General features: G+C 41.7%; 1 protein-coding gene across 4 annotated transcripts in view; it reads right to left on the bottom strand.

Annotated features, from left to right (window-relative positions):
• Positions 1 to 27,472, bottom strand: part of STK39 (serine/threonine kinase 39) — a 482,653-nt gene that overhangs the window by 50,596 nt on the left and 404,585 nt on the right. For all 4 annotated transcript variants that reach the window (XM_033860055.2, XM_019922315.3, XM_033860054.2 and 1 more), the window contains 2 exons: positions 8,726 to 8,778; positions 4,515 to 4,583 (listed from right to left, as the gene is read on the bottom strand). In XM_033860055.2, the coding sequence (XP_033715946.1) occupies positions 4,515 to 4,583; positions 8,726 to 8,778 (122 nt within the window). The remainder of the gene's footprint in view (positions 1 to 4,514; positions 4,584 to 8,725; positions 8,779 to 27,472) is intronic.

The raw sequence follows: 27,472 nt of genomic DNA, 5'->3' as shown, positions 1-27,472 counted from the left end.
TCACCCTTTTAAAGGGCACAATTCAGTGGTTTTTAGTATAGTCACAAGGCTGTACAACCGTCACCACTTCTAATTCCAGAATGCTTTCAGCACTGCAAAGCGAAGCCCAAGACCCCTAAGCAGTCACTCCCCTTCTCCCTGTCCCTCTCAGGCCCTGGCAACCACTACTCTATGTCCTGACTCTACAGACTTGCATATTGTGGTCATTTCATATACATGGAATCATAATATGTGTGGCCTTTTGTATCTGACTTATGTTTTACTTGTATCTCTCTGGCTGCTGTGATGAGAATAGGCTGAAAGGAGGCAAAGTCATAAGCAGGGAGACCAGTGACTAGATGAAGGCAATAATTCAACTGAGAGATGAGAGGGGTTTGAAACAGGATGGGAGATGGTGAATAAGGGCTGGGTCTCGGGTACATTTAGATAGGCTGGATATTGACTATGAGAGAAAGAAAAGTCAAGGACAACTCTTAGGTTTGGGGCTTATGCACCTGAAAAGATGGAGCTGACATCAACTTAGGGTACAAGGCTGCTGGAGGGGCAGATTGGGAGGAACAACAGAGGCTGGTTCTTGGAGATGTTAATTAAACCTGGGACAGTGATTAGCCTTCTATGTGAAGATGCCAAAAAGAGAGCTGAATATGAGTCTGGAATTCAAAGGATAGGTCTGTGCTGGAGATACAAATGTGGGAGTTAGAGAGTGGAAGGCATTAATACCATGAAACCAGATGGTATCACCAAGGATGTGAGTGACTAAAGAGGAGAAATCCAGGGAAAGAGTCCTTGGACATGTCAATATTTCTGGGTCAGAGAGATGAAGAGGAACCAACAAAAAAGACTAAAGGGCTTCCCTGGTGGCACAGTGGTTGAGAGTCCGCCTGCCAATGCAGGGGACGCGGGTTCGTGCCCCGGTCCGGGAAGATCCCACATGCCGCGGAGCGGCTGGGCCCGTGAGCCATGGCTGCTGAGCCTGCACGTCCGGAGCCTGTGCTCCGCAACGGGAGAGGCCACAGCAGTGACAGGCCCGCGTACTGCAAAAAACAGATGCAGGAGGGGCTGAGAGGGGTTAGAGGGGACAGAATTAAACACATTTCACCTGTCTATCAAATAGTCAACAGTTAGAATATAAATCATCTACTGATACAGGAAAAACAGGGCAAGCTATTTTTTTTTTTTCCCCCCAAGAGACACCGAAACCAGTTAAAATTATCTAGGTCCCTTCTTCAAGGCTAAAGATATTGGATTAATTGTACACAGAGTGTCAGGTTCAGGATTAGGCTCTGGGCTTGGAATCACAAGATCCAAGTTCAGGGACTATGACAAGTTATAATAACCCAGAAACTTCTTTTGACCTCCCTTTTTTGTCCATAAAATATTGATTAAAACCTGTCCTTTCTACCTTATAGAATTGATGTGATGATCAAATGAAATATGCAGACATTGTAACTCTTAGGTGAGCTGTCCCTGTGAGGTGTGGTCAGTACTGCTAGATAAGGAACAAGTGCACACGCTCAGTCTCACTCCAACACTCTACACTTCAGCTCTAAGAAGGGGAAAAAGGCAAAATAAAAAATTTGGGGAAGAATAAATACAGCATAGAAAAACAGAAGCTTTCTGGTTATTTATTTATTATTATTATTTTTTTTGCGGTACGCAGGTCTCTCACTGTTGTGGCCTCTCCCGCTGCAGAGCACAGGCTCTGGACGCGCAGGCTCAGCGGCCATGGCTCACGGGCCCAGCCGCTCCGCGGCATGTGGGATCGTCCCAGACCGGCGCACGAACCCGTGTCCCCTGCATCGGCAGGCGGACTCTCAACCACTGCGCCACCAGGGAAGCCCCAAGCTTTCTGGTTATTTAAATCACACTCAATAATTTGGATGTGAATTATGCCTTAATTTCCACTTTTAAAAAACTCAACAATCCAAAATCCTCTAGCTTAGCTGAGCCTGGGGCGAAAAAAGAAGTACACTAAATTTGACGGTAGGCCTGAAGCAAGATCATGCTTAAATAAAGATGTGACCTGATACTTCTCCACGAATCTCTTTCATTCTTCCTGCGCCCTACCACCTGCCACGATGACCTCAAATCAAAAGACCACGTGCTCCTCAACTTTTTTGCCAAATAGGAGACATTAGTGGGTGTTTTAAAATTATTTTTTATTTGTTAATTAATTTTAAATTCTGGCTGCTTTGGGTATGGACCATAGCTCTCTTTAAGGAAAATATACCAATACCTTACAGGGTATCGTGATCTAGCCGTTAACTTTTCTCCTTATTTCTTCAGGTAAACTAAGACACAGAGGTGTGTGCTCATTTTTTCAAATGAGAGAATCTACGTTTATCAACTGTTAACATAAAGAATTCTGAGATGGAACTTACTGATACAATAGATGCCAAAGTTGAATTGATCTTATTACTCATCTTCCCCTCACTTTGATCAGAAAACTGAGGGAAGAACTCAGCTGGCCATGGGACCTCACAAGGTTTTAAAGTAAAGTATGAAAGACAATATACAAGGAAATATATACACACACCTGTAGGTCCATGTGCATGTCACTTTCCTTTAAAATATGTCTCTATCTCTTTACACATGTACCACTTGGCAAAGGAAACAGAGCTCCCTTGTGAGGCCAATGTGTACACTTCATGTGTAATTAATCAGGAAAAGCTTACTTTTTTCTAATTACAAAGATATCTTTGTACCTACATTTATGAATATTTGTATACCAATAACATATTAGGTACTAATTCTTTAGTCAGAATTCCAATCTCCCACTAAACTCCCTGTTACTCTTATTTACATAAAACAATTCACTTTATTTTTTAATAAATTTATTTATTTTTGGCTGTATTGGGTCTTCGTTGCTGCGTGCAGGCTTTCTCTAGTTGCAGAGATCGGGGGCTACTCTTCATTGTGGTGCGCACCCTTCTAATGGCGGTGGTTTCTCTTGTAGCAGAGCATGGGCTCCAGGTGCACGGGCTTCAGCAGTTGTGGCACATGGACTCTAGAGCGCAGGCTCAGTAGTTGTGGTGCACGGGCCTAGTTGCTCCGTGGCATGTGGCATCTTCCCAGACCAGGGCTTGAACCCGTGTCCCCTGCATCGGCAGGCGGATTCTCAACCACTGCGCCACCAGGGAAGCCCAAACAATTCACTTTATAATGATGTATATTATAGAGATTCTAAGAACAAACTATTCTTTTTTTTTTTTTTTTTTTTTTGTGGTACGCAGGCCTCTCACTGTTGTGGCCTCTCCCGTTGCGGAGCACAGGCTCCGGATGCGCAGGCCCAGCGGCCATGGCTCACGGGCCCAGCCGCTCCGCGGCATGTGGGATCCTCCCGGACCTGGGCACGACCCCATGCCCCCTAGATCGGCAGGCGGACTCCCAACCACTGCACCACCAGGGAAGCCCAGAACAAACTATTCTGATGGGTAAGTATATCTACCTCAAGCTCCCTCTTAGTGACACACTCCAGTATTTTGGGGGAAGGATTATTTCAAGTATGTGATTTTTTTAAAAAGTTAAAACATATCATTTAAGGGGCCCAGGCTATTTCAGGGATTGGTTTTGATTTGAATATTTTTAAAGAAACTTTTACCATAATACTATTATAGTGTTATTATAATTATATATAATTAACAATATAATGAACATAATGTCATAATTAATATTAACTCATCCTTATTACTTAGGGTCTTCATTACCAATATGCAGTAATAGGCTACATTATAAAATCTTCATAAACTCAGAATTTGCTGAAGAGTGTGGAGCCCTTCACCCTCACCCTCACCCTAGGTAGAATCAGGCTATGCTTTTTCTTAGATGACACTTTCTGCCTCTACACAGCTTTTCTGCCTTGCTTGGCCAGCAGTCATTTCTTGCTCCTGTCAGCATGCCTAGAGCTAGCAGGCTCCCCTAGTTCCAACGCAGCCTTTTCTTGATTCTAAAAGTAGTAGAAAGAGCCACAGTCTCAAAGTGTGGTGGTTCTGCCACAACCCAGCTGCATGGCCCTGGACAAACCACTGAATCACTTTAGGAATTCGCTTCCTGGTCTACACAATGGTGGAACTGGCCTGAATGATCGTTAAGTCCTAACCAACCTTAAAACTTTATAATGAATGAACCTTACTAAGAGCTAGGAAAAAGAATAGAGAAACTCAGAGAAAGGACCTCAGAAGTTCCCATACTTTGCTGCATGGAATTTATAGTATCTTGGGTTTGCTATGTCATGGACGTTTCGGTCTTCTAGGTTCTTTGTTTTATCTCCAATAAGTGACGTTCTGCATTGGATAAATCACATCCAGACAAATGGGACAGAATTACATTTAAGAGCTTTTGAAACAGGAAGTTAAATATGACTCTTAAATATACCTATTTCACATAAAAGATAAGAATTCAAGAAATTTTCAGAAATTCACAGAATTATTCCTTTATGAAAACTTTTGTTTCTAAGTGCATTTCCATTTGATGTATCAACAAAATGACACTACATGCATTAAAAAGTGACTTACCTATAACTACATCATGACCATCGACTAAGCCAGCAGAGAAGAGCTCCTGAGAAACGCCGTCTGCCGTATCTGCCCAAACGTGAAATGAAGGTGTATCAGTAACCATACGATAAAACCCCAAAATCCAGTACAATGTAAAATATAGATTTTTCATTTAGAAAAATCATCCATGTGTGTTTCAATTCAACAATTCAGATTCTATCAGGAGGAAAAATCAGAAGCAAAATGTGAAATACTTTTGCCACGTACAATTTGCATCCTGCTCTTTATTCAACAGAGGTTTTACAAACTTATTGTTTCATTTTTGTTGAACCAAAAAACTATTACCCTTTGTCTACTATCTGAGTTATTCTCAAATGCCCCTCTAGAAGTTAGCTCATAACTGTTCCCTATGAACACTGCTCTTCTTTCTTGCCAAGGTAAACTCCAGCCACCATCAATCCTTTTCTATCATTAGTAGCTACTGAGTTAGAATTTATGGCAAACGTTGAAGACGTAGCATTTGATACAACCTTATATTTGGTACAAACAGCCTATGAGCTTGTTGGACTATTAAGATGAGCTCTTTAAATTTATGCTATTAAGAAAATCCTTTAACATGACTTTGATCATTTGATAGCAACAGACTCATTCTCTTAGAAAATGTGGTTGGATAAAAGAATGTAGTTTCTCAATGGTAAGTGACAGGAGTTAGCAATCTCATAAAGATGGGACTGAACAGGCTGTAGCAAGTGAATATAACTGAAATTACTTAATTGAGAGGTTATAGACGAACACGACAATAGTGAGAAGTCTGTATGAAGACTTTGTAAAGGGAAATTGATAAATTGCCATGTGCTCAAAGAACCATTATGAACCCCTATGTTTTCACAAGGGAGATGACATGGTCTCCATGGCGGCCTGATATTCTCACAAATAGCCCATACTATAGCTGGATAAGAAGAAACTGGGAAAGCATAGCTCCTGAATCAAACAAGCACCTAAACTGAATTGCAGTTTGCTATGCTGAAGCCTGCCCTCAACACAGACTGGGTTTCCCTGCTTAGCCTGTGTTTCACATGTGGTGATTATGTAAGTGGGCTCAGGTAGGGGGTGTGTGTGTGTGTGCGTGTGTGTGTGTGTGTGTGTGTGTGTGTGCGCGTGCGCCTGCGTGAGCACATAGCTGAAGGTATAATTATCTTTCACACTGGGCTTTAATGTGCTTATTAGCCCAGGGTCTGACTCATAGTAATTACTCAGCAAATGGTAATTGATGATGATGAGGCAGCCAAAGGTCACGTGAAATGCTGCTTACACCCTTGTGCTCTTTCTCCCTCATACATGGCCCTATTTCCTAAATCTCCAATAAAAATTTGAGAGCTGATATATATTCTTTGTACTTTCAGAGAATCTGTGGTATTCTATCATTTTACTCATTCAGTGAAATGGAATGAAGAAAATGGAAAAGAAAAACATAGGACTCTTACTAAACAATGAAATTCCATACAAGGTGGGCTTAAAAAAAAAAAAAAGGTGGGCTTATCTTGGGCCTTGTCCTTAACTGTCAGAAGTACAAGAAACACCTTATAAAATTCTCTCAGAGATAAAACCTCTCATAGCATGGAACCCAAGGTAGCAGAATGAAAGGCTCTACTCTGAAAATGATGTAGCTTTAGAACATTCAGCCTCACAATCGCCATCTCCCTGGATGCCACTAGAAACTGCAGGAAAAGAAGCCTATTGAATTAAAGTGCCTGCCTCGTAGACACCGGGCACAGAGTAGTCAGTGGTTAAAAGCAACTGGATGTGTTACCACCATCTCTAAAGTATCAGTGAGATCTTACACTTGAGTAAGGAGCTATAATCAAAGAAAGTAGTTGAGAATGGAATAATCAACAAAGTCACATTGAGGGCTAGCACTAAAGCCGTACGGAAGCAAATTAACGTTCCCAAATGAGCAAAGTGTACAGCACCTCTGACTATTTTCAGGACTCTTGGGTACCAAATGAGTCATATTAAAATAGCAAAAGGGTTGTGCTGGTTGGTCAAAATGGAAATATTCCTTGTCTGTGTGTGTGCCATTAAGCAGTTATTTTTCATGCAAGTTAAGTAACATATCAGTAATAGTTTAGAACAAAAACTTGAAGGTAATTGGTAATTTATTTTTCTTTAAGCTGCTTGACGTTCCTAATGTGTAAACGGGTTAAATAATCATAATCACGTACGCCCTGCTTTCTAGATCATTACAGCAACATAGTAAACACAAAGGGCTTGCCCTCAAATGACGACAGAATATTTGATATGTTCATATTACACACTCAATGACGTATATATTTATCTGTGTATACGCCAGAGACATAGTACACATGGTATGCATGCACAGATCGAGCGCAAACAACATCTCAAATGCAGACAGCATCAGTAATCACAGAGGTACAGTGATATAGCTATGGTGTTTCTGAAACTAAACGGCTGTGCTCGCTCCCCAGGGAAGGCCAGCTATCATCAGGAAGCGAGCACTATGGTTTCTGTCTGGGCCACAAAAGCAGAGACTCTGAATCTAACCATGGCAAATGAGGTTACCAAAGCTAGCACAAAGGGCCAGGTAACGCTGATAAGGCCGTCTTATCCCCAGCAATCCTCAACTCAGAAATTCATTTCCTTGGTACCTTTGAAATTAGAATTGATTCTTATTGCCACTGTCAATCTGACACAATCAGATGAAAAGAAACCCTTAAAATAAGAATTCTTTTACTTACTATACTTGAAACATTTATTATATAACTGCTAGATTTTATTACAGTATTGGCTGCTCCATATCTTTATATTATGACAAAACAGCTTTTTGATAACAGCAACCGGCAACTGTTCAATTTCACAGACTGACTCTAAATTGTCAAAGACTGCCCCCGGAAAGAAAGATCAGTTAGCAAATTCACCAGGGCCTTATTCACATTTCTTTTGTAAAAAGATATGTTTAATTCAAATATACTGGAAATCATGAAATCTTTGTGTTTACAGGGGACTAGACATCAGGGCCAATGAATCTATGACTGACCACCTATGGCCCAGGAACATATTTTGTTTGGTGGGCACTGAACCCGAATGTATTTAGACTGAACTCTTTGGTTTTCTGAAGTTCCCACCATTCACTTTGGCTCCTGTAAGCATTTGAGTTTGTGGCTTCTTACAGTTGATAATAGCAGGGAGGTCAAGCAGTTAACTGACTGACTAGCTATCAAGCTAGAAAGTTTCGGGTTTTCAAAATTTTAGCAAATACAATTTATTTAATTGAATAAAAATTTACGTGGAGTTCTAATACATAAAATAGAGAATGTTATTAGCTTACATATATTAATATGTTCAAATGTATAAGACTAATGAGACATCGAAGCTGTTTTCATGTATATAAAAGTCTGAAACCAGAGATCAAGGTCAACAGCTCCAGTCTTAGCATTAGCATCTGTTTTTCACTTCTCTAGATTGTTTTGGTTATGCACTAAAGAGTGCAAAGAGCAATTTTTGTTTAACAACTGATGTCGTGATCTCCAAAGCCTGTATCCAATAATTAACCAAAATGACTTGAGATTCTCGTGCATACCAGGCACCTGCCAGGTGCTAGAGACACCAAGAAACAGGACATGGCTCAATGACTTCCAGGCATCCAGGCGCTAAAAGAGCAACCAGTCTAGCCTTGAAACTATTTTAATAACTACTCAAAATACTAAAATTATATTCAGCTGCAAGACTAGCACTGTTCCTACCAAGTTTCCTAGCGGTGCCTGCAGCAAGTAGAGGCCCAGATACTCCTCAGCACAGGCTTCGTGTAATCTGAACCGACAACAGAGAGGCAAAGTATGCTACCTTTTGGTCTGATGTCACTGTTTGTTGCTCAACCCTAATTAAGACTGCTACGCGCGTCTCATCACACTCATCATAATGTCCTTTAGGCCCCGAATCACCACGCCAGCACTTCTTTTCATGGTTGAGCTCACAGATGTAATTTATAAGTGCGTATATTCTGTGCAGCACGTGTCACTGGAATTCATGCAGTCAGTAGTGGGTTCGGTTTGGATTCCCCACAATTATTGCAAATCCTTCCTTTCTTCCTTCCTGCCCTCCTTTGTTTTTAGAGAACACATTTTTGAATAGCAAATTATAACCACATGCTAGTAATCAATTTCTGAAATGCTCTTGGTAGCAATAAAATGATAATTTCAATTAAAGCTTACCTCTTCCTGGAGTAAACTCAAATCGTATATCATTAAGTTCCTTTCTGGAGTTCCTGAAATACATAACGAATAGCACATTAAAATCTAATGAAGCAGAGTTTAACCAAACTAAATGTATTCCAATTTTTACAAGATGCTACTGACATATAGATAGCATTTAATAGTTTTGGGTTACTTCTAAATACTTCTTCCACTAGAAGAGGCAGTTATGACAAGAATAAAGGGAGATATTGTTTAACTGATTGAATTTACCTTATACAAACATGATTGTATCACAAAATTCCAAAACTAAATGTTCCTTTTATAAAATCTACACTAAATCAGTAATCTTAAATTTAATTCCATAATTAAAAATTTCAGAAGCTTTTAGTCTAGCATAAATAGTATTCAATACATTTTTCATATTTTTTCCTGGGAAAATAATATTTTATCAAATTATTTTTTTTAAGTTTTTTTTTTTTTTGATGTGGACCATTTTTAAAGTTTTTATTGAATTTGTCACATATTGCTTCTGTTTTTTGTTTTGGTTTTTTGGCCGTGAAGCCTATGGGATCTTAGCTCCCCGACCAGAGATCGAACCCACACCCACTGCATTGGAAGGCAAAGTCTTAACCACTGTACCACCAGGGAAGTCCCCTCAAATTATTTTTAAAAGTGAAACAAACAAGGAAGATAGCCTTAGCGATAAACTTCACAACAGCACTGTACATTAAATCATACAACAAAAATGTCCAGAATAAGATGTGTATTTTGTTGTTAAAAATTTTATCTAAATAAATAGAGGGGGACCTCTGAATGTTATGAAATTGCCCACTGAATATATAAAACTTTTAAGAAATTTAAAACGCTTACATAAAACTACAATAGACACATATATGTACATTCAATCAAAATATCAAATGACACTGGGGAAATATGGAACAAATAAGTATCTAAGATACAATTTTTCCATTCATATTAATTTCAAGACATAACAGTAAGGGCCCGTGAGTTATGATTAGAATGGCTTTATTTTCTCATAAGAACACTAAAATATTATGAGTAACTCTCGACAGATGCTAGAATTAAAGTTAATTAAAAAAAAACTTTTAAGAAACTGCAGTAGGACATATGAAATAGTAATTTCTGTATGCATTCAACCTTTTGCTCAGCTGCCAGGAGTGCCAGAGACAGAGACAGAGATGGTGTGAACACCAAGCCCTGAACATCCTCCTTCCAGTGCCAGGCAAGTCTGATCAAACCCTTTGATACTCTAAAACTCTGGTAATATCTCCTGGTCTCTAGGTACAGTGCCCGAATCTTGATGATGTCAGTCTATGGGCCCTTTTTGGTCCATAGCCTGATGGTGGTTCTTGATGTCCTACCACATCCTATGACACAAAGTGTGAGGAGGCCCAGAACGATGACAAAGGCATGGTACCAACTGAGAGAAAGCCCTTCTCCCAGTGCCTAGAGAAGCTGACCCAAGTCTAATACCTCCCACAACCAGAGAGGTAAAGGGTCAGGAACTCCAGAGACAACCAAGCCCAGGCTACCGACATGAGAGCCTGGAACCTCAGAATCTCCTCTCGGGTGTCCGCACCACGACTTTATCGTTACTCCTCTCGAAGACAGAATGGGAACTAGCGGACATTAGCAATTCCTATAGCTGTGCTTCTTTCAGGACCTTCTGAGAATCTGAAAACTGTGAAAATTGTGAATGCTCCCACTAAAAAAGCAGACACATGACCGACACGTGAAATTGCAGGCAACTGTAGATGGTTCAGAGATCATCTTGGACCCCAGGGAAAGCAAGCCTGCCCTGGAGGTGGAGTGAGCAACCAGTGCCTGCACTGGAAGGGCTGTCTGCATGTTGCCTGAATTTTCTTCATAAACTACAATGTCACCACACATTACACAGTGTTTTCATATCCGTTGGCAGTTCTCAAACTTTTTGGTCTTAGGACTCTTTTACATTCTTAAAAAGTATCAAGGACCCCTAAGGAACTTTTGTTTATGTCGGTTGTATCTATCAATACTTACTGTATTAGGAATTAAAACTGATAAGTTTTAAAATATTTATTAATTCACTTGAAAATGAAAATAATCAGCCATCACATGTTAATGTCAAAAAAAATTTTTTTTTACATAAAATTATTTTACTTTCCAAAAGAAAAACAAATCAGTGAAAAGTATGCATTGTTTTCTATTTTTGTAAACCTCTGTAATGTCTGTCTTCAGGTAGCTGGATTCTTATATTTGCCTTTGTATTCAATCTGCTGCAATATCACATATCATGTAGCCAGCTACTGGAAATTCTACTGTATGTATGTGAAACAATGAGAGAGAAAAAGGCCGATACTTTCTTAATATTATAAAAATAGTTTCCACCTCATAAGCTCCTTGAAAGGGTCTCAAGGACCCCCTGGGGGTTACAGGACCACACTTTGAGAAATACTGATACCAGATTTCATCTGATCCTGATAATAAACCTTTGAAATATACAAAGCAGGTATTACTTGTTTCCCATTTCTTGGTGAGTACATTCAATGGTTTTGTTTTACAAAGTTAATGAGTGGCAGAGTGAGGAGCAACAATTCCATACTGGAAATACCTAATGCAAATACAAATGTTCGATTCCCTTTAACTTTTGAGTGAAAACAAATATTCCCCAACATTTTACATGCTACTGTAAAAAGATCAGCAAGCATTCGTTTACACCTTCGTTTTGTGTGTTGTGCATCAGCAAAGGTTGAATTAGGACAACAATTCAAAAAGAAAAAATAATCACTAGGAAAGCAAGTATTTATAGTGTGTTTAATAATGAAATGACAGAAGGAGAAAAAAAAGAAAAGGAATTAGGTGTGACCATAATTTATGCCATTGTTCCTTTCCTCTTTTTCTTTTGATCAGGCTTGTCTAAATTAGTTTGTTCTACTAAGGTCATGAGCGGAGAGGTATGAGAACCACATCCAACATATCATGATGCACATCCTTATTCTTTACGTATCAATCCCACAGAAGTAATACATACCCAACATCCATAATCTTGATCTACATCAACGGTGGCTCAAGTTATGGAGGTTGCCTAGTCACGTCATTCTTTTATGACCCTGAACCTAAAATACCCACCTTTGAAAAGATCACAGTGATTCATTGTGTGTAGTAGACTTGTCCCATCAGGATGAAATATAGTTGGAAAACTGCCTAATTGGATCTAACTACTGAAGGTCATCCTTTCACAAAGAATTAATCTTTTTTGGACTCATACTTAACACCTTTAATTGAAAGGACACTTACTTTAATTGATATGGCACAAGATACTCCTGATGTAAGGGAAGCTGAAAATAGGTATGATTTAAAGCCAGACACTATGTCTGTGCAACTTTCCAGAGGAAACGTTAATAACTTGAGAGCAACAGTTTCAAGACCCAGGGGACCTTTAATAACTCTTATTAAAAAAAACTCTTTCAATCCTAAAAAAAAGTCCCAAAACAACCAACTCTTAAACTTGGTAAGGCACAATCCCTTATTTCTTATTGGAGTATACACTGCATCACAGACGCAAATGCCTACAGGGCTCAGGCAGAAAAATTTCTTTCTTAAAATAGGTAATACAATCATATGGCTTAAGAATCGCTTAAAAATCAAAAAGTACAATAGGGTATTCCATGCAATCTAGCCCTCTCAACTGCTGTCACTCATCTTCCTGGTCTACCTCACAGAGGCAATCATGCTGTAGGCTTTCTGTGCATCCTTCCTGAGATTTTCTACGTGTGCTCTAGCAAATACACATACAGAGTTCCCTCTAGCCTGTTTAATTCAAGTGGGAGATGGCAGTAGCATTCTATATGCTGCTCTGCACCTTGCCTTTTATTTAACTTAATAATATACCTTGGAATTTCTCCGTATAGGTTCACAGAGAGCTTTCTCATTCTTTTCTGCTCGTTTATAGCGACGTAGTATTCTGTTGTATGCCATATCCTTCTTTAACCAGTTACCAGTCTATGAATAGATTGTTTCTAGTCTTTCACTATTATAAATAATGCTTCAATGAATAACCTTGTTCTTATGTCACGTGGCAAATATGTGAGTATAAAAATAAATTTTCTAGAAGAAAATTGCTTGGTCAAAGGATACATATATTTACAATTTGCTAGATACTGTCAAATTCCCTTTCATTTACGTTGTATCAATTTATACTCTCACAAGCAATTTGAAAGCACTACTGCAGGAACGTTAAAGGAGTATGGCAGAAAGTGTATTTAAAACAAAAACCAGGGAAATGTGGGGACTACGCCAGCCGGAAAACTTATTCCCCACTGAAAGGGGGCAACCTCTACTCAGCACCACCCGGTTACGACGAAGCAGGATTGGGGCTTAATTTCGTTAAATTTTATTTTTTGCTATGTCCATTCAAAGTGAGAAGTTCCAAGATACAGACTGGCATGCGTAGGGGTTTTCTTTTTGCTCTTTCAATTCATCTGCAAGGGACACAGTGAACACTCAATGGAGGCCTCTGGCTAAGAGGGTGGTGACGACAAACACATGAGTGAACACGTACCCTTCCTGGTGGTGGAGGTGCAGGAGGCCTGGACAGTTGAAGTATATATTTTCCAGGATGTAGCACTTTCCTGCACCTCTTAATTTACCATGTCAAGACAACCTGAAAGAGTTACTGCTTTTGGAGGGCTCCCAAACTAAAAGGCCAGCTCAGAACTATTTGCATTCCTCAGCTGCACATGAATGTCTCTTAGTCCGTGCCAACAAACACATGGGGGCGCATGCACCCCCCCCAAGAACCAGATGGAAGCAAAACGCTTAGAAGTCCAAAGACCACTCACTGCCAAAGGGCATCATAAACTCTAAGTGCCATTGGCGCTGTGTATCCTCCATCACAGGGTGCTCTGGAGTGAGGCTGAAAGTCAACCAGTTCCCCAAGCCCTGAAGTTGAAGGATGTAGTTGGAGTAACACCACTCAGGATCCCTGTAAGGGCAGTAGGTACAGTGTTTCCCAGGATCCAGAGGTGGCCCCTCCCTCCTAAGCAGCAGGGGATTTTCTTAGCCAACAACATGCCAGGTGAGGGGAAAGTTGCTGGTGTCCAAGGAAGTCCAGAGGGACTCCTGGACCCCTAGAGCGTCTCCCCCTCTCGGGAGCAGGATGGGGACCTTTCAAACATGTTGGGCTAGGAGTCAGCTGGAGCATCACTCAGCTTGCTTCTTTCCTACTCTTGGCACTGAACTGACATCCTGACATCCTTTCCCACGGGTTTAGGAAGAGACACAGGACACCTCTCCGTAACAGGAGGCAGCGAGGTGCTAAGGAGGTGAGCCTGTGAAACTGTGGAGAGAGGTCTGAGCTCAGATCCACCTGCTGCTTGTCTGGCCTCTGGAATCCGTTTCCTCAACTATGAGGTGGGGAAAATAATCATTAATAACATTTACAACCTGCTGGTACGTGCTTCGGGCTTCACATGTGTCACCTCATTCCATGCTCAAAACAACCCTTCAGGTAGGGATGACTATTACCCCTATTGTTTTACAGATGAGGAACTGGAGGGGGCTCAGAGAGGGTAAAGGATATATCCAAAAGCAGGTGTCTGAACAGCACGTCTGGACTAGATCTAGAACTTAATAAACGTTACACATCGTCTTTGCCAGCGCACAACCCTTACCTGAGGCTCTATCAGCCCCGCCCTGAGTCTGCAGGGGCTCCTAACTGGTCTCTCCACATTCAAGCTCACGGTCTCCAGAGGAGAGGAGAGTCAGCTTGTACCTGAAAGAGTCAGCTTGTACCTGAAAGAGTCAGCTTGTACCTGAAAACCCAGTCAGGTCACTCCCTTGCTGAAAAACTCCATTTCCGTCTCCTTATTCTTAAAGCAAGATTCCAAATCCTTAGCATGACCCTCTGAGACCTGCTCTTGTCCGTCTCCCCACCATGACCAGCCACCTGCCATGACCCGTGGGCTATACCTTCCTCAAGTTTCTCAGGTCATCCATTTCTCTAAGACGCCACTACTACTGACCAAGGGCAGGTCACCACCATTATCTGCTGCACATGAGAATAAATGGTTTAATGACCAAAGAGTATTTTATCCACACTCACAGGCACCATGCAGATATACACAGAGAAAGCTGCTGCTAAAACTAAAGATGTACAGCAGAAGGGAAAAGGGCCACAAAAGGTGAGAGAGCTAGTACTCAGGGTGTGACCTTTGGTAGATGAATGTGTAGCCCAGGAAGAAAACTGCTGTACTTCATGAGATGTGAAAAATGCCAACGTAGCGATAAGTTGAAGGACACCTACAGCGTAAGGCCAGTGACAAAAGAATCAGGAAGAGAAAAAAGAAGCTTCCTATGGCCAGGCCACGTTTACCTCACCCCGGGCTTTCCCAGAACGGGGTCTTTAAGTCAGCTAACTAGACTGCCGTAAAAGCTGGAGCCTCACCTGGACTCATCCAAGCTCACTTTGCAGTTCAGACCCTCACCAGCTGCTTCCCCTGCCTCACCTGCAGTTTCCTCAGCTTCCCTCACAGATTAAACGAACTGTGTGAAAGCACCACGTGGCTCCCTCACGCCACTAACAGGCATTGTGATGCCTTAAATTTTGAGGCACACAGAAGTGGGCAGAAAGCCATGGTTCCAGTCCTGAATGAGTTTACGATCTGCCCAGAGAATGACAGCTGATCTACGTAAAATCACCGGGAAGACCCCAAGGTAAACGCGTGCTTTAAAAATAGGGGCATAAAAGGAAATATCAGACTGATTCAGAGGAAGGAGCATCCCCCACCTCTTGGCTCTCACTCTATCCATCCTTCATACTCCTGTCAAATTAATCTTCCTCTGGGGTAAAGGTCCAATCACAGAATCATATAATTTTACAACTGAAAGGGGCCCTGGAGGTCATCTAATCCATTTCCCTCATTCCTCGGGTGAGGAAACAGAAGCCACAGAGATTAAGTGGCTTGCTTAAGGCTACACAGCTGGTTAATTCACTCAACACTCCCTAAATCCGTATTGATCACCTACTAGGTATCAGCCCTATCTTAGTAGCCACTCGTGGCGGAAAGGACACCCAAACCAGGGACTGAGATTCCTAGATGACTGCTCTTTATTCTCCACCTGGTGGTTCTCAAGCTGCAGGCAGGGGACGGATGCACAATCTCTAAAGAAAGAAGTTTTTGCCCCCAGTAACCCCCTGCCCCTAGTTAAGAATTACTGCATGCAATGACAGTGTTGTTGATGGGAATTTGTTTCACGTATGATGGATGTGATGGCAGAAGTAAAGGTGGAGAGCCACCGCTGTACCCACCAGCACCGTGCCCCAAAGGCCTGCCTGAAACCAAAGCTCTCCTATACGTATGTATCTCCACGTACCACAAGCCACATGCTCCAGGAGTGTGAGAATAGTAACTGAGTCCTATACCTCCCTCTCCCCTCCAACCCCTGGCCTTGCATTTGACTTGCCTCAAAAGAGCCTTTTAGACCAGTGAGTGTCCTAAAAAGTGAAAGTGAAAATTCCTCTCAGCCTTATACCTCGACACCCAGAATTATGCCTATAGTCTAGAAAGTATATAAGTTCGTAGCATCCAGAATTCTAGTCTACGTGAAGCCATGCAGCATCACATAGCTCATGATCAATGTCAAATAGATCAGGATATCATACTGTTCCCTTTAACCAAAAAAAAAGAAAAGAAAAAAAAAAAACAAGAGCGGTGACAAACATACACATGCATATGTGCAAGCGGACACACCTGCACACGCACAGACACGGGTTCCTTTAAATAAGGTATCTTGACACACCAAAAAATGTGACCTTACGTGCTGGTTGTCTGCAGGTTTTTCTGCAACTAAAACCACAGGCTAAGGACTCTGAAGCCTCCCACTGCTGTGGGGCGTGCTGAAGGACCCTTTTAGATTTGCAGCCCGCAGGGAGCAGACAATCTGGCTGCCTATGATTTCACACAGCAGACACTTAAATTAGAGGTGCATATGCAGAGCCTTGCATACAGAGATTTCTGATGCTCTCTACCAGGCTGACACCTATGAATAAATCACATGCAAAAAATTATCATAAATAATCGCCTTTCCTGTCTACAAACAATAGTTTTCATCTGGCAAGAGTCCACACTAGGTTAAGGTTTTGTTCTTTAACAGAAACCTCTTGAAAATCTCCATGCCCGCCAAGAAGAGGATACAGCTGTTCCCTCTCCCCAACCCGATCCACTCTCCAACCTACACACACACATCTGGTCCGGTTTTCTCCAGTACATGCTTTCAAAAATCATGACAGACACAGAGGATAGTGCCAAGAGTAACAAAACAAATACACATGTACCTACCACCCAGAAATTTTAAAATGGTAACATTTTTGTCATATTCTCTTCAGAGCCTAATCGTAAAATTTTAATAATGTTTGACCTACACAGTACAAAATCAGTTGTGTTACATCTGAGCTGTGGTAAATCATGAGCAAACAGATTCCTGTGTAAGGGCTCTGCTTCCTGTCAAGACTGTGGAACCATATTTCATGGGTAGCAGTCCTTTTCAGCATTCAGAATGTCCGGCGAACATATTTACTGAACCCATGTTCACCCACAGGGAAAAGGGAGATGCAGTGTAGGGCTGGTGAGAACAGAAACTTAGTCGAGTCGGAGTTCACGTGTCTTAGTAGCAGGAAAAAAATATTAAGCACACTTCTTACTTAGGGGTTTTGTGTATGCCTCTTGATTATAATCCACTGATGTAAGTATAGAAGCAGCCTTTGTTAACATCTGTGCCTGAAAGTTTGAAGTGTGTTAGGGTTTACTGCAGAAAACCCAGACTCATCAATGTTTTTGTGATGGAAACCTCTCTTCAATGAATCAGGATCCTGCATCAACACGCCAAGTCAATTATACAATAAAAACATAAAGGTACCCCTAAGACATGAATTCAATAAATGTGCAACTGGGCTCTAGACATCAGGTTAAGGCAGGTGTATTTATGCAGTTGGATATAGTATGTGGGGAGGTGGGCGGGGCTGAACGTATTTACAGGGTTCCAGAATGAGTAAATTTGCAAGACAATGGAAGCTTACTTCTTTAAAGCACCAAATGCTACAAACTCTATTATGGCCAAGTATCATCTCCCTTGCTAACTATTGATTTGGTTCGTTTAATTCTTGCAAAAAAAGGATGCAAGTACTTTCAAAATAAATCAAGTATGTAACCAAACATTTGATTATTGAAAAGAACAGAAATTAGTTAAAGGGAACATTACACATGCTTGAGATGTCAAGTACTCCAACAGCGCACCGAACTTAGCTCTGTTTGCTTGCAGCTAAGACGAAAAAAGGAAATACTGCATGACACAGTTCTTAATTTACCAAAAAGGAAACATGCAAGGCACATTTCCCCCCCTTGGCATTAATATCACGGAGACATTTTTTATGAAAGCCCCTTTATCAGGGACACTGAGTAACGTCTTCAGATCTATGGTGTAAAAGACAGAAACTTTTTTTCATACAAATGTCTTCAACTATGTGGTGCAAAAGATGGGATTTTTTTTCTCCCATGTGCTGAAGGCACAATATTAAATCTTACCTGAATGATGGCATTTCTGCTGGGAGCTGAAATAATATAGCCAAGGTACATTGTTTCCTGATGATTTACCTCAGTAGAGGGAGCTCAAAGAACCTGGAGAAATGAATGGCCTACGCGGACAGCTTCCTGATGCCCCCAGAGTGTCTTTGCCAAGTACTGCAATGGGCGATTTCATGACTGAACTCTGGCAAGTACTGGAAGGAGTCTGATGGTCTGTGTGCTGATGAAACACAGATCTTTCACGTGAGCTAAAACACACATGGGAAGCAGAGGTAACACTCTGCTGTGAACCTGTAGGAGACTGACTTATGTCCTCCCCATGAGAGCTGGCTAACTAGCTGCTAAGGCAGGTGGGCTGCAGGCTGTCTGAACTTCAAAAGGAAGCTCTGTGTCTGGCCAAGAACTTGCACATGTGCTGAGCTGAACACCAAACTTTGTTGCTTCAGAACACAGAAAGGATAACTTTTTGCTTAAAAGCTTTAAAGAATTTGTGCTACTAATCAAGAGAGTCAGCCATAAAAGAACATTAGTAGAGTTGCAATAAATATAAAGTGAGTAGATGAAAACAGAAGTCTTTAAACCTTAGGGGATCACAAAAGGAGCAAGAACCACGCTTTATTTTAACTTTCCTATTCTTGTAATGTTCCTATTGATTTATATGTATAACTGAATCCAGGGAAAGCTACATTAAAGATTAGCAAAACAAGCAAAGAAACAAAACAAACCCAAGCTCATGAACACAGAGAATAGATTGGTGGTCACCAGAGATGGTGGTGCGGAGAATGGGTGAAGGGGGTCAAAAGGTACACACTTCCAGTTATAAAGTAAATATGCCATGGGGCTGTAATGTACAGCAGGGTGACTATAATTAATTATACTGTATTGTATGGAATATTACTCAGTCATAAAAAAGAAGAAGAATGCCATTTTCAGCTACATGGATGGACCTAGAGATCGTCATCCTCAGCAAACTAGGGCAGAAAGAGAAAGATAAATACCATATATCACTTATATGTGGGATCTAAAATATGATACGAATGAATGTATCTGAACAGAAACAGACTCACAGACACACATAACAGACTTGTGGTTGCCAAGGGGGAGGAAGGGGGGAAGCATTGGTTTGGAAGTTTGGGACTAGCAGATGCAAAGTACTGTATATAGGATGGATAAACAACAAGGTCCTACCGTACAGCACAGGTAACTGTATTCAATATCCTGTGATAAACCATAATTAAAAAAATGAAAAAGAATACATATATATGTATAACTGAATCACTTTGCTGTACACCAGAAACACAACACAGTAAATCAACTATACTTCAATAAAATTTTTTTAAAATAATAATACTCTATTGTATATTTGAAAGTTGCTATGAGAATAAATCTTAAAAGTTCTCATCACAAGAAAAAAAAATTCTGTAACTATGTACTGTGACAAATGTTACTGTGGCGAACACTTCACAAAAATATACAAATATCAAATCTCTATGTTGTTGGGGCTTCCCTGGTGGTGCAGTGGTTGAGAGTCTGCCTGCCAATGCAGGGGACATAGGTTCGAGCCCTGGTCTGGGAGGATCCCACATGCCGCGGAGCAACTGGGCCCGTGAGCCACAGCTACTGAGCCTGCACGTCTGGAGCCTGTGCTCCGCAACGAGGGGCCACGATAGTGAGAGGCCCGTGCACCGTGATGAAGAGTGGTCCCTGCTCGCCGCAACTGGAGAAAGCCCTCGCACAGAAACGAAGACCCAACACAGCCAAAAATAATAAATAAATAAATAAATAAATAAATAAATAAATAAATAAATAAATAAATAAAAAGCTGATGCAGCCATAGATAAAATAAATTAAAAAAAAAAAACCTCTATGTTGCACACCTGAAACTAATATAATGCACGTCAATTATACTTCAATAAAAATAAAACAAAATACCCATCCAATGAAGGAGAAAACTATAAAGGCCTAGTGAATAATAAGTGTTAATTCCAGTGTCCTCTAGGTTAGAAATGTAAGCATAGTTCTCCTTGGTTTTTCCACAGGTAAGATCTGAAGACAATTATATTTAATGATAAATGAGGTTGAGCAATATTTCCCCTTTTGATCCATTTCAGAGAAATGGCCTACAATTAAATGTATTTACAAGCTAGTGTGGATGACCCTTTGTCAAAGATAGCATAAATCCTCAAGTTGGACATTTCTGAAATTACTTCCGCAAATGGCTCTTTATAAAATACACAGCTGCACAGAAAATAATCTTGTTACTAGGCATTTGATAGGTTGTTGATGGGCATCTGAAGGAAATAAATGTATATTAGAGTACATCAGGCCACACTTGTCAGGAGGCTGGATTAGGACAGGACCTTTGTTCAGGGTAATGTGAAAACAAAAATTAAAAAATTCGAAACCTCTCTCAAGGCCAAAAAAAAGCAACCACTTGTTGTGTTCTGAGACTTGGCATTACGTGATTCTCCAATTCTTGGACCTAATAGGGCTGAAACGGCACAGAGAGCAGAGTGTGAGAGGCTTCATTCAGATTAACATATTCCAAAAAGGCAAAGGGCTGTGAAGGAGTTCATTATTTGCATGATATGACTTAAAGTGAGGGTAAATACCTGGAAGTGTTTACAGGTATTTTTACAAAATTGATTTTCTTTTTTAAATCTGAAGATCGCCACGAGCAGGAAGACGGAAATCTGTAGTTGATCTTATCTGCTTTCCATGGACGCCCTTTTGAAAACCCCCGTGATGCTCTTGAATGCATGACTCTTATTACTGTAAAGTGGCCCTTAAAACGCAGCCACCGCGTGATGCCTTCTTCCTTCTCATCTGATCCTGGCAAATCTTTAAAAGTTAACATTTACAATAAACTTTAGCAACCACTAAATTTGTTCTTGGCCTCTGGAGCACTAATGTATGGCACTCATTACAGTGTTTCAGGAAGAAACCATCCCTTCAACAGTCCCAGAGAAAGTAAATAAAATGGCACTGATGACCCAGAAATCCAACCGTCCTTATTGGAAAATTCCAAGTATCCGCAGTTCACCAAAATTGGAAAGACCCGTAGCTGAATCATGGAGGCTACCCTGCAATGGTGCCACGCTGTCTCCTCCACAAAAGGCATATCTGAGGACAAGACTCAAAAGCAGACTGGTGTAATATATCTTATTCCAAATGCTCCAAACAGTCGTTGGCCAGGGTTCAAACACATGCTGTACAAATCGTCAAATAGTAAAACTGATTTTCATGTGTGAGTCTTGGAACCATTTGGAGCCATAACTCAAAATTCAGTGATTCTGAAAAACATGCTGGGAATGTTTATTAATCAACACCCACGTGTGTAACTGCACCACAAAGTGAAGGACTTAGCGTGACTGCAGGTTTCATACATTTTCCGTATCTTAGAATCACTGATTGAAAAGATATATCCAAGGATTTCCTTCACGATTTTTTTTTTTAAGTGACTGATCTTTAAACCAGGTCTGTTGATCTTTGACAAGTTTTTGGGACTGACTTAGCTTTTTAGATCTCTTAAGTAAAAATACAATAAAGGAGGTCAAGGGGCTTCCCTGGTAGCGCAGTGGTTGAGAGCCCGCCTGCCGATGCAGGGGACACGGGTTCGTGCCCCGGTCCGGGAAGATCCCACATGCCGCAGAGTGGCTGGGCCCGTGAGCCATGGACGCTGAGTCTGCGCGTCCGGAGCCTGTACTCCGCAACGGGAGAGGCCACAACAGTGAGAGGCCCGCGTACCGCAAAAAATAAAAATAAAAATAAAAATGAAGGAGGTCAGGCTGGATAAAGAAGAGTTCTCACTCTACAGAAATATTTATACGGTACATCCTGCAAAGTACTTGCTGTTTGTTTTTTTACTGTAAGGTGGACAGATGTGCTTTTCATAAAGGAAGTCCAAAAAATAAGTGCCGCTACACTAGGGAGGGGGTAGGGGTTCAGAAAGAAAAGTCAAGGGGCCCTTTCCAATATGATTAACGTATCAGGAGAGCCTCCTTCCATTGGTGTGAGGCAAAGTAAAATAATCATTGATTATCTGTCAAGTGTAATGTAATGTCAGAGAATTAGTTGATAACAAAAATAAGCAAGCCACTAAATATCCATAAGAAAGATAAAGAGATGGTAAAGGTGAACAATCATGGGCGTTCTAAGCTAAAGAACAGAATCCAAAGGATGGGCCAGAGGAGCCGTGATGCGATGTCATGTCTTCCCCATGGTGTCTGCCACGTAAGTTCTCAATAAATATTCAGGATATCAAACTGACTCAAATGGTACACTATTCCTCCTTACCAGCTGCATGACATTGTATTAAATGTAAGTACACCTGACAAAACTCCTAGGTATGGAGTTAACCAACCCTACGTAAATATCCAAATAACCTAAAAAATGAGCTTCTGGGCTGTGGGCATTTAAGTAGCTATGTGGGCCAGAGCTATGATTAAAAGAGCAGATGTCACGTTAGGAATGAATCTGGGAGAGGGAAGCAGGGTCTGTTATACTGAAGAGATTTCTGGCCAAGAAGCTATCTGTCGTGAGCAGTGAGCCAACAGTCAGCATCCAGGGGGTGGGCTCAACCTGGACAAGACTCACGTTAAATACGAGCTGTGGGCTCAGCTGCCTGGCGCCAAGGCTCTGGGTGGCGGAAAAGTCGTTAGGAAATGCTGCTGCTACGGCACCTGTGCACTGTGCTTCAGGCTGCTGTAATGTCAACAGCAGACTTATTTGTATTTCAGTAAAAAAAGGCAAGGGAGCACGTCTCCTTATAACTGGCTTCTTCTCTACCTCATGTCCTTTCCTACCCTCTATCTGAAATCTGAGTTGGTTTCATGGGGAGTCAAAGGGCACAAAACATACTTTTCTTGCTTGGTCCACTAAGCCTATCATAGCTTGGATTCTGGAGACAACATTCTTGAGTTCACATGTCAACTGTAACACTGACTTGCAACACTGACTACTTATGACATCTTCTGGCAATTCACCTAACTATCCAAGTCTTAGTATCGCTCTCTGTAAAATAAGGTAGAAACAGTAAGTACTTCGTAGGAGGATCAGAGAGAAGGCATGGGAGGGCCGGGCACACAGCAAGCATTCTAGTCAGTATTCGTTAAATATCAACAACAGTAGTAATAAGTACACTCTTTCGCCATTGAGTTCTTTATGTCTGTTATTAGCCCCTGCCCTGAGATCTGTTCTTTCTTATGCCTTCACCTAACCTGAGCAGTAGTATAGGTATCCAGTCCTCCACTGAGTCCTACAGTAGATTCTAACCATAAGACCCAACATACATAAGAAGATTTCATTCAGTGGGGTAAAAGTCTCTATTTCTCCTTAAGAATCCCAATAATGCTTGAATCGATGGGGAGGAGGAGACTGGCACTCTCCAGCTGAGCTTTTTTTTTTTTTTTTTTTTTTTTGCGGTACACGGGCCTCTCACTGTTGTGGCCTCTCCTGTTGTGGAGCACAGGCTCCGGACGCGCAGGCTCAGCGGCCATGGCTCATGGGCCCAGCCGCTCCGCGGCATGTGGGATCTTCCCGGACCGGGGCACGAACCTGCGTCCCCCGCATCCGCAGGCGGACTCTCAACCACTGCGCCACCAGGGAAGCCCTCCAGCTGAGCTTTTGAAGGAGACAAAGCGACTGGTAACTGGGCCTGCTTTGGAATCCTCCATAACCCTCAGAAAGTGAAATAAACCCATGAAGAGCTGAGAATTCTCTTGATAATCCAGCCCATATCTCTTTCTCTTCTGAATAATTTAAATTCTCCACTTTGTTCGGTTAAATCAAAGATCACAGTTTACGTGAAGGTAGAAAGACACGCAGAAGAATGAAACAATGCCTAAGGTACGCAATCCTGTCTGTGGGATTAGGGGAATTTCCTGAGGAAGGAGACACGACAAAAGCACCCATTTTGCAGATGCTTTGACCAGCATTTCTGACAACTTTCTTTCCTTTGCACCAGGAGACAGCACACACATGTCATTCGTATTATATACTCTCCACCACTGAGGGCCTCCTTGGACTCAGGAAGGCCTGAAGGAACAGTGCTCCAAGCTCAGAGTGCTATTTAATTGTGACTCTCATCATCACCGTTATTACAGATCTGTCATCGGAAACGCTCTCGGCTATCAGTGAGAGCATGGCGCGTTATGAAGATGACACTTCCATGTTTTGTATTCTCAACATTAAAAACCAGTTTGGCTCACCAAGTGAGCAGCGGGTGTCAAGCCAATTATATAACTTTTTAGAACACTAATAGGATCTCCCACTGAGCCAACTGGGAGGGGGAAAGAAATACAACACTAATTTTTATCTGCGCCTCAGCAAACGGATCTCCTCCAGCCCGTTGATGTGGCCATTAATAAAAATGACCTGAAAGGCTTCCTACGAACTAGAGCCTCAATCTGGCTGCCACACAGCTGTGTATGTGAAAGACTTGGAGTTGGTATCAAAGTTGGCTGTTGATGATTCAAGCTTGTTCTGGGAACCTCCTGTGCCCAGAAGGTTATTCATGCTTTTGATTGGTTACGGATGAAAAAATGATTCCCACTCTTGAGGAGTTTTAAAAGCTGGAAATAAGGATGCCTGTGATGACGGTCTCGCTTTGCTTGGGATGCATAAAGACTTGATTTCATTTCACTCCAGTTATCTTACATGTGATCACCAGCATGCTTTCTTACAAACTCTTGTTAATGTTAGAATAATAAAGTAATATTACTACTTTTGCAATTCTAAAACATCCTAGTGGGGAGTTCTTGAAAGCAAACCAGAGAGAAGAGTTTGATCCTTTCTTACCTCGCCCTCCCTTTCTTCTGACAAAAATAACATAAGTAAAAATATGCATCAAATATGTAATTCTTTCAACTTCAAACAATATTTTACAGGCCATTTAACTGAGAAGATGTGATCAAATGTATCTGGGTGAGTTTTAAATGAGGCAAGCAGAGAAATTCACTCATTCAACTCAGATACACATAGAGGACACACGTAGGCAACGTGGAGTCTTGGGAGGAGAGAGCGTACAGAGACAAAATGATGAACAGACTGTGCCCAGTGGGTTTACGACCAGTCACAGCATTCAGAGCTGGAGAGAAACTCTACAGGTGAGCGAGCTGAGGTGCATCAAAGGTGTCTGATGTGCTGTCCTTAAGAGAATTCCCATCTCAGACGTTGGGACCAGGAACACCTCTTTCTTTACCTTCCAAATGCCTACCCCATTCTGCTACTCTCCATCCCTACCACCCTCTCCTTAAACACACACACTTAAATAGCAAGGGAACTGCTGCTACTATGAAGGCAGCGGTGACAGAACGGAGGTCATCCCCAGACTTCACATTTCCTAAAATAAAGTGGCAAATAAATGCTCAAGCACAGAGAAAATTCAGATCTCTCAAGCCAGGAAGAAAATGACTAAGGAATTTCAATACCCCTTTGCGGGTTTCTTACGTAAAACCAGACAAGGGCAGGTTTACCAAAGATCAGTGCATAACTTCAGAATATTTTTTCTGTGAGATTAGCCCAGATCTGTGTGGCTACTGTGCCGTGAGCAAAACTGCGGTACTGTGAGGGCTGCACAGGGGAAGGACTCGCTGCCCGGTGGCAAGAGGATGAACAAGACTCACAGAGTGGGCTCCCCACCCTCGCCCATTCCAGTGCTTGTTAGTCATTTGGAGGTTACACTCCAGGACTCCATCAGAGTCAGAAACATGTCGCCATGTGCCTTTGTGGGAAAACAGATGCCGTATTGTTTTCTCCGTGGCATCAGGCAAGCCTAAAGATTCTGGCCCTAGAGTGGAGAGCTCTGCTAAGCTCTGTCTGAAACTGGGCTTACAGTTCTTTTTTTTGTGGTACGTGGGCCTCTCACTGTTGTGGCCTCTCCCGTTGAGGAGCACAAGCTCCGGACGCTCAGGCTCAGCGGCCATGGCTCACGGGCCCAGCCGCTCCGCGGCACGTGGGATCTTCCCGGACCGGGGCACGAACCCACGTCCCCTGCATCAGCAGGCGTACTCTCAACCACTGCGCCACCAGGGAAGCCCTGGGCTTACAGTTCTTAAGTGGAGCAAAACTGTCTACCCGTATCAACAGACAACAGGCTCAGGAGCAGAGATTTTAAGGGGAGAGGGTGACATATAGTTCCAGGCTTATCTGGGTATCTCTGTCTGGTTGAGCGCTCGGAAGAGCAGTACCCCCGGATACTCGTAAGTCAAGGGCTTCCCACAGATGCCCTGCTTCTGCTTCCTAAAAGCCCGCAGGGAAACCTAGCCACTAGATTCCTACTGCCCACTATAGAGGAAGGGTGAGGGCAAGAGCACGCACACTGTCTTTTTAGGGAAAAGTTAGGAAAGGAGAGGGAACAAAGAGACTGCTATGGAGAAGCTGCTCCTCCACATTTCGTTATTAAAGGGATAAGGTGAGAGCACTCAACGATCGCTGGACTTCAGCAGGTAAATCGCTAAGAACAGATAAGTTCGGAATAACCTAATTTCTTTTCTTTGCTATTTTAATAAACTTTTCAATTTCAAGGGAAAGCCTTAGGCTTGCTCTGTTAAGACTAAAACACATTTTGGAAGGTGGTGTGAATTCTTTCAGGGTAATAATAGAAATTTCAATTTCTTCTTATAAAGGGGTAAGTTATTTTACTGGGCTTGGACACCCTATAGCAATCAAATGGTCTTTTCATGCCCTCCCTGACTTTGTCTACCTGGGGATTTTGAGATTTGGCTCAACAGAAATGCAAACTAAAAATCCAATTACTACTTTTTTAATCTACCAAATTAAATTAGCAAAGCGTGAAACGCTTGCAAAGATACAGCCCGTTAGACTTTCTTTCACTGCTATTGGGAATATAGATTGATACTCTCTTCTGAGAAGGTTGTTTGGCAATATGTTTACAAAATTTCAAAAATACCCCTTGATCTACCAATTCTACATCTATGAATTTGACATACAAAATGAGAAAGTTGACAGTTTTCTGTATAAGGCCAGTCTTTACAGCATTTTGGGTCCAACAAAAATCTGGAACCAAACTAAATCCCCAATGATAGGGAGACAGTTAAATAAACTGCAGTGGAATAACCACAGGATGCAATATTATGTAGCTATTAAAATGTTGTCTGTAAAGGATTTTTAATGATATGAGAAAATGGATCTAATGTAATATTAAAAGCAGTATTAAAAGCAG

The sequence above is a fragment of the Tursiops truncatus genome, chromosome 7 (assembly GCF_011762595.2).
Source record: "Tursiops truncatus isolate mTurTru1 chromosome 7, mTurTru1.mat.Y, whole genome shotgun sequence".
NCBI lineage: Eukaryota > Metazoa > Chordata > Mammalia > Artiodactyla > Delphinidae > Tursiops > Tursiops truncatus.
This window is presented reverse-complemented; position numbering and strand designations above follow the sequence as displayed.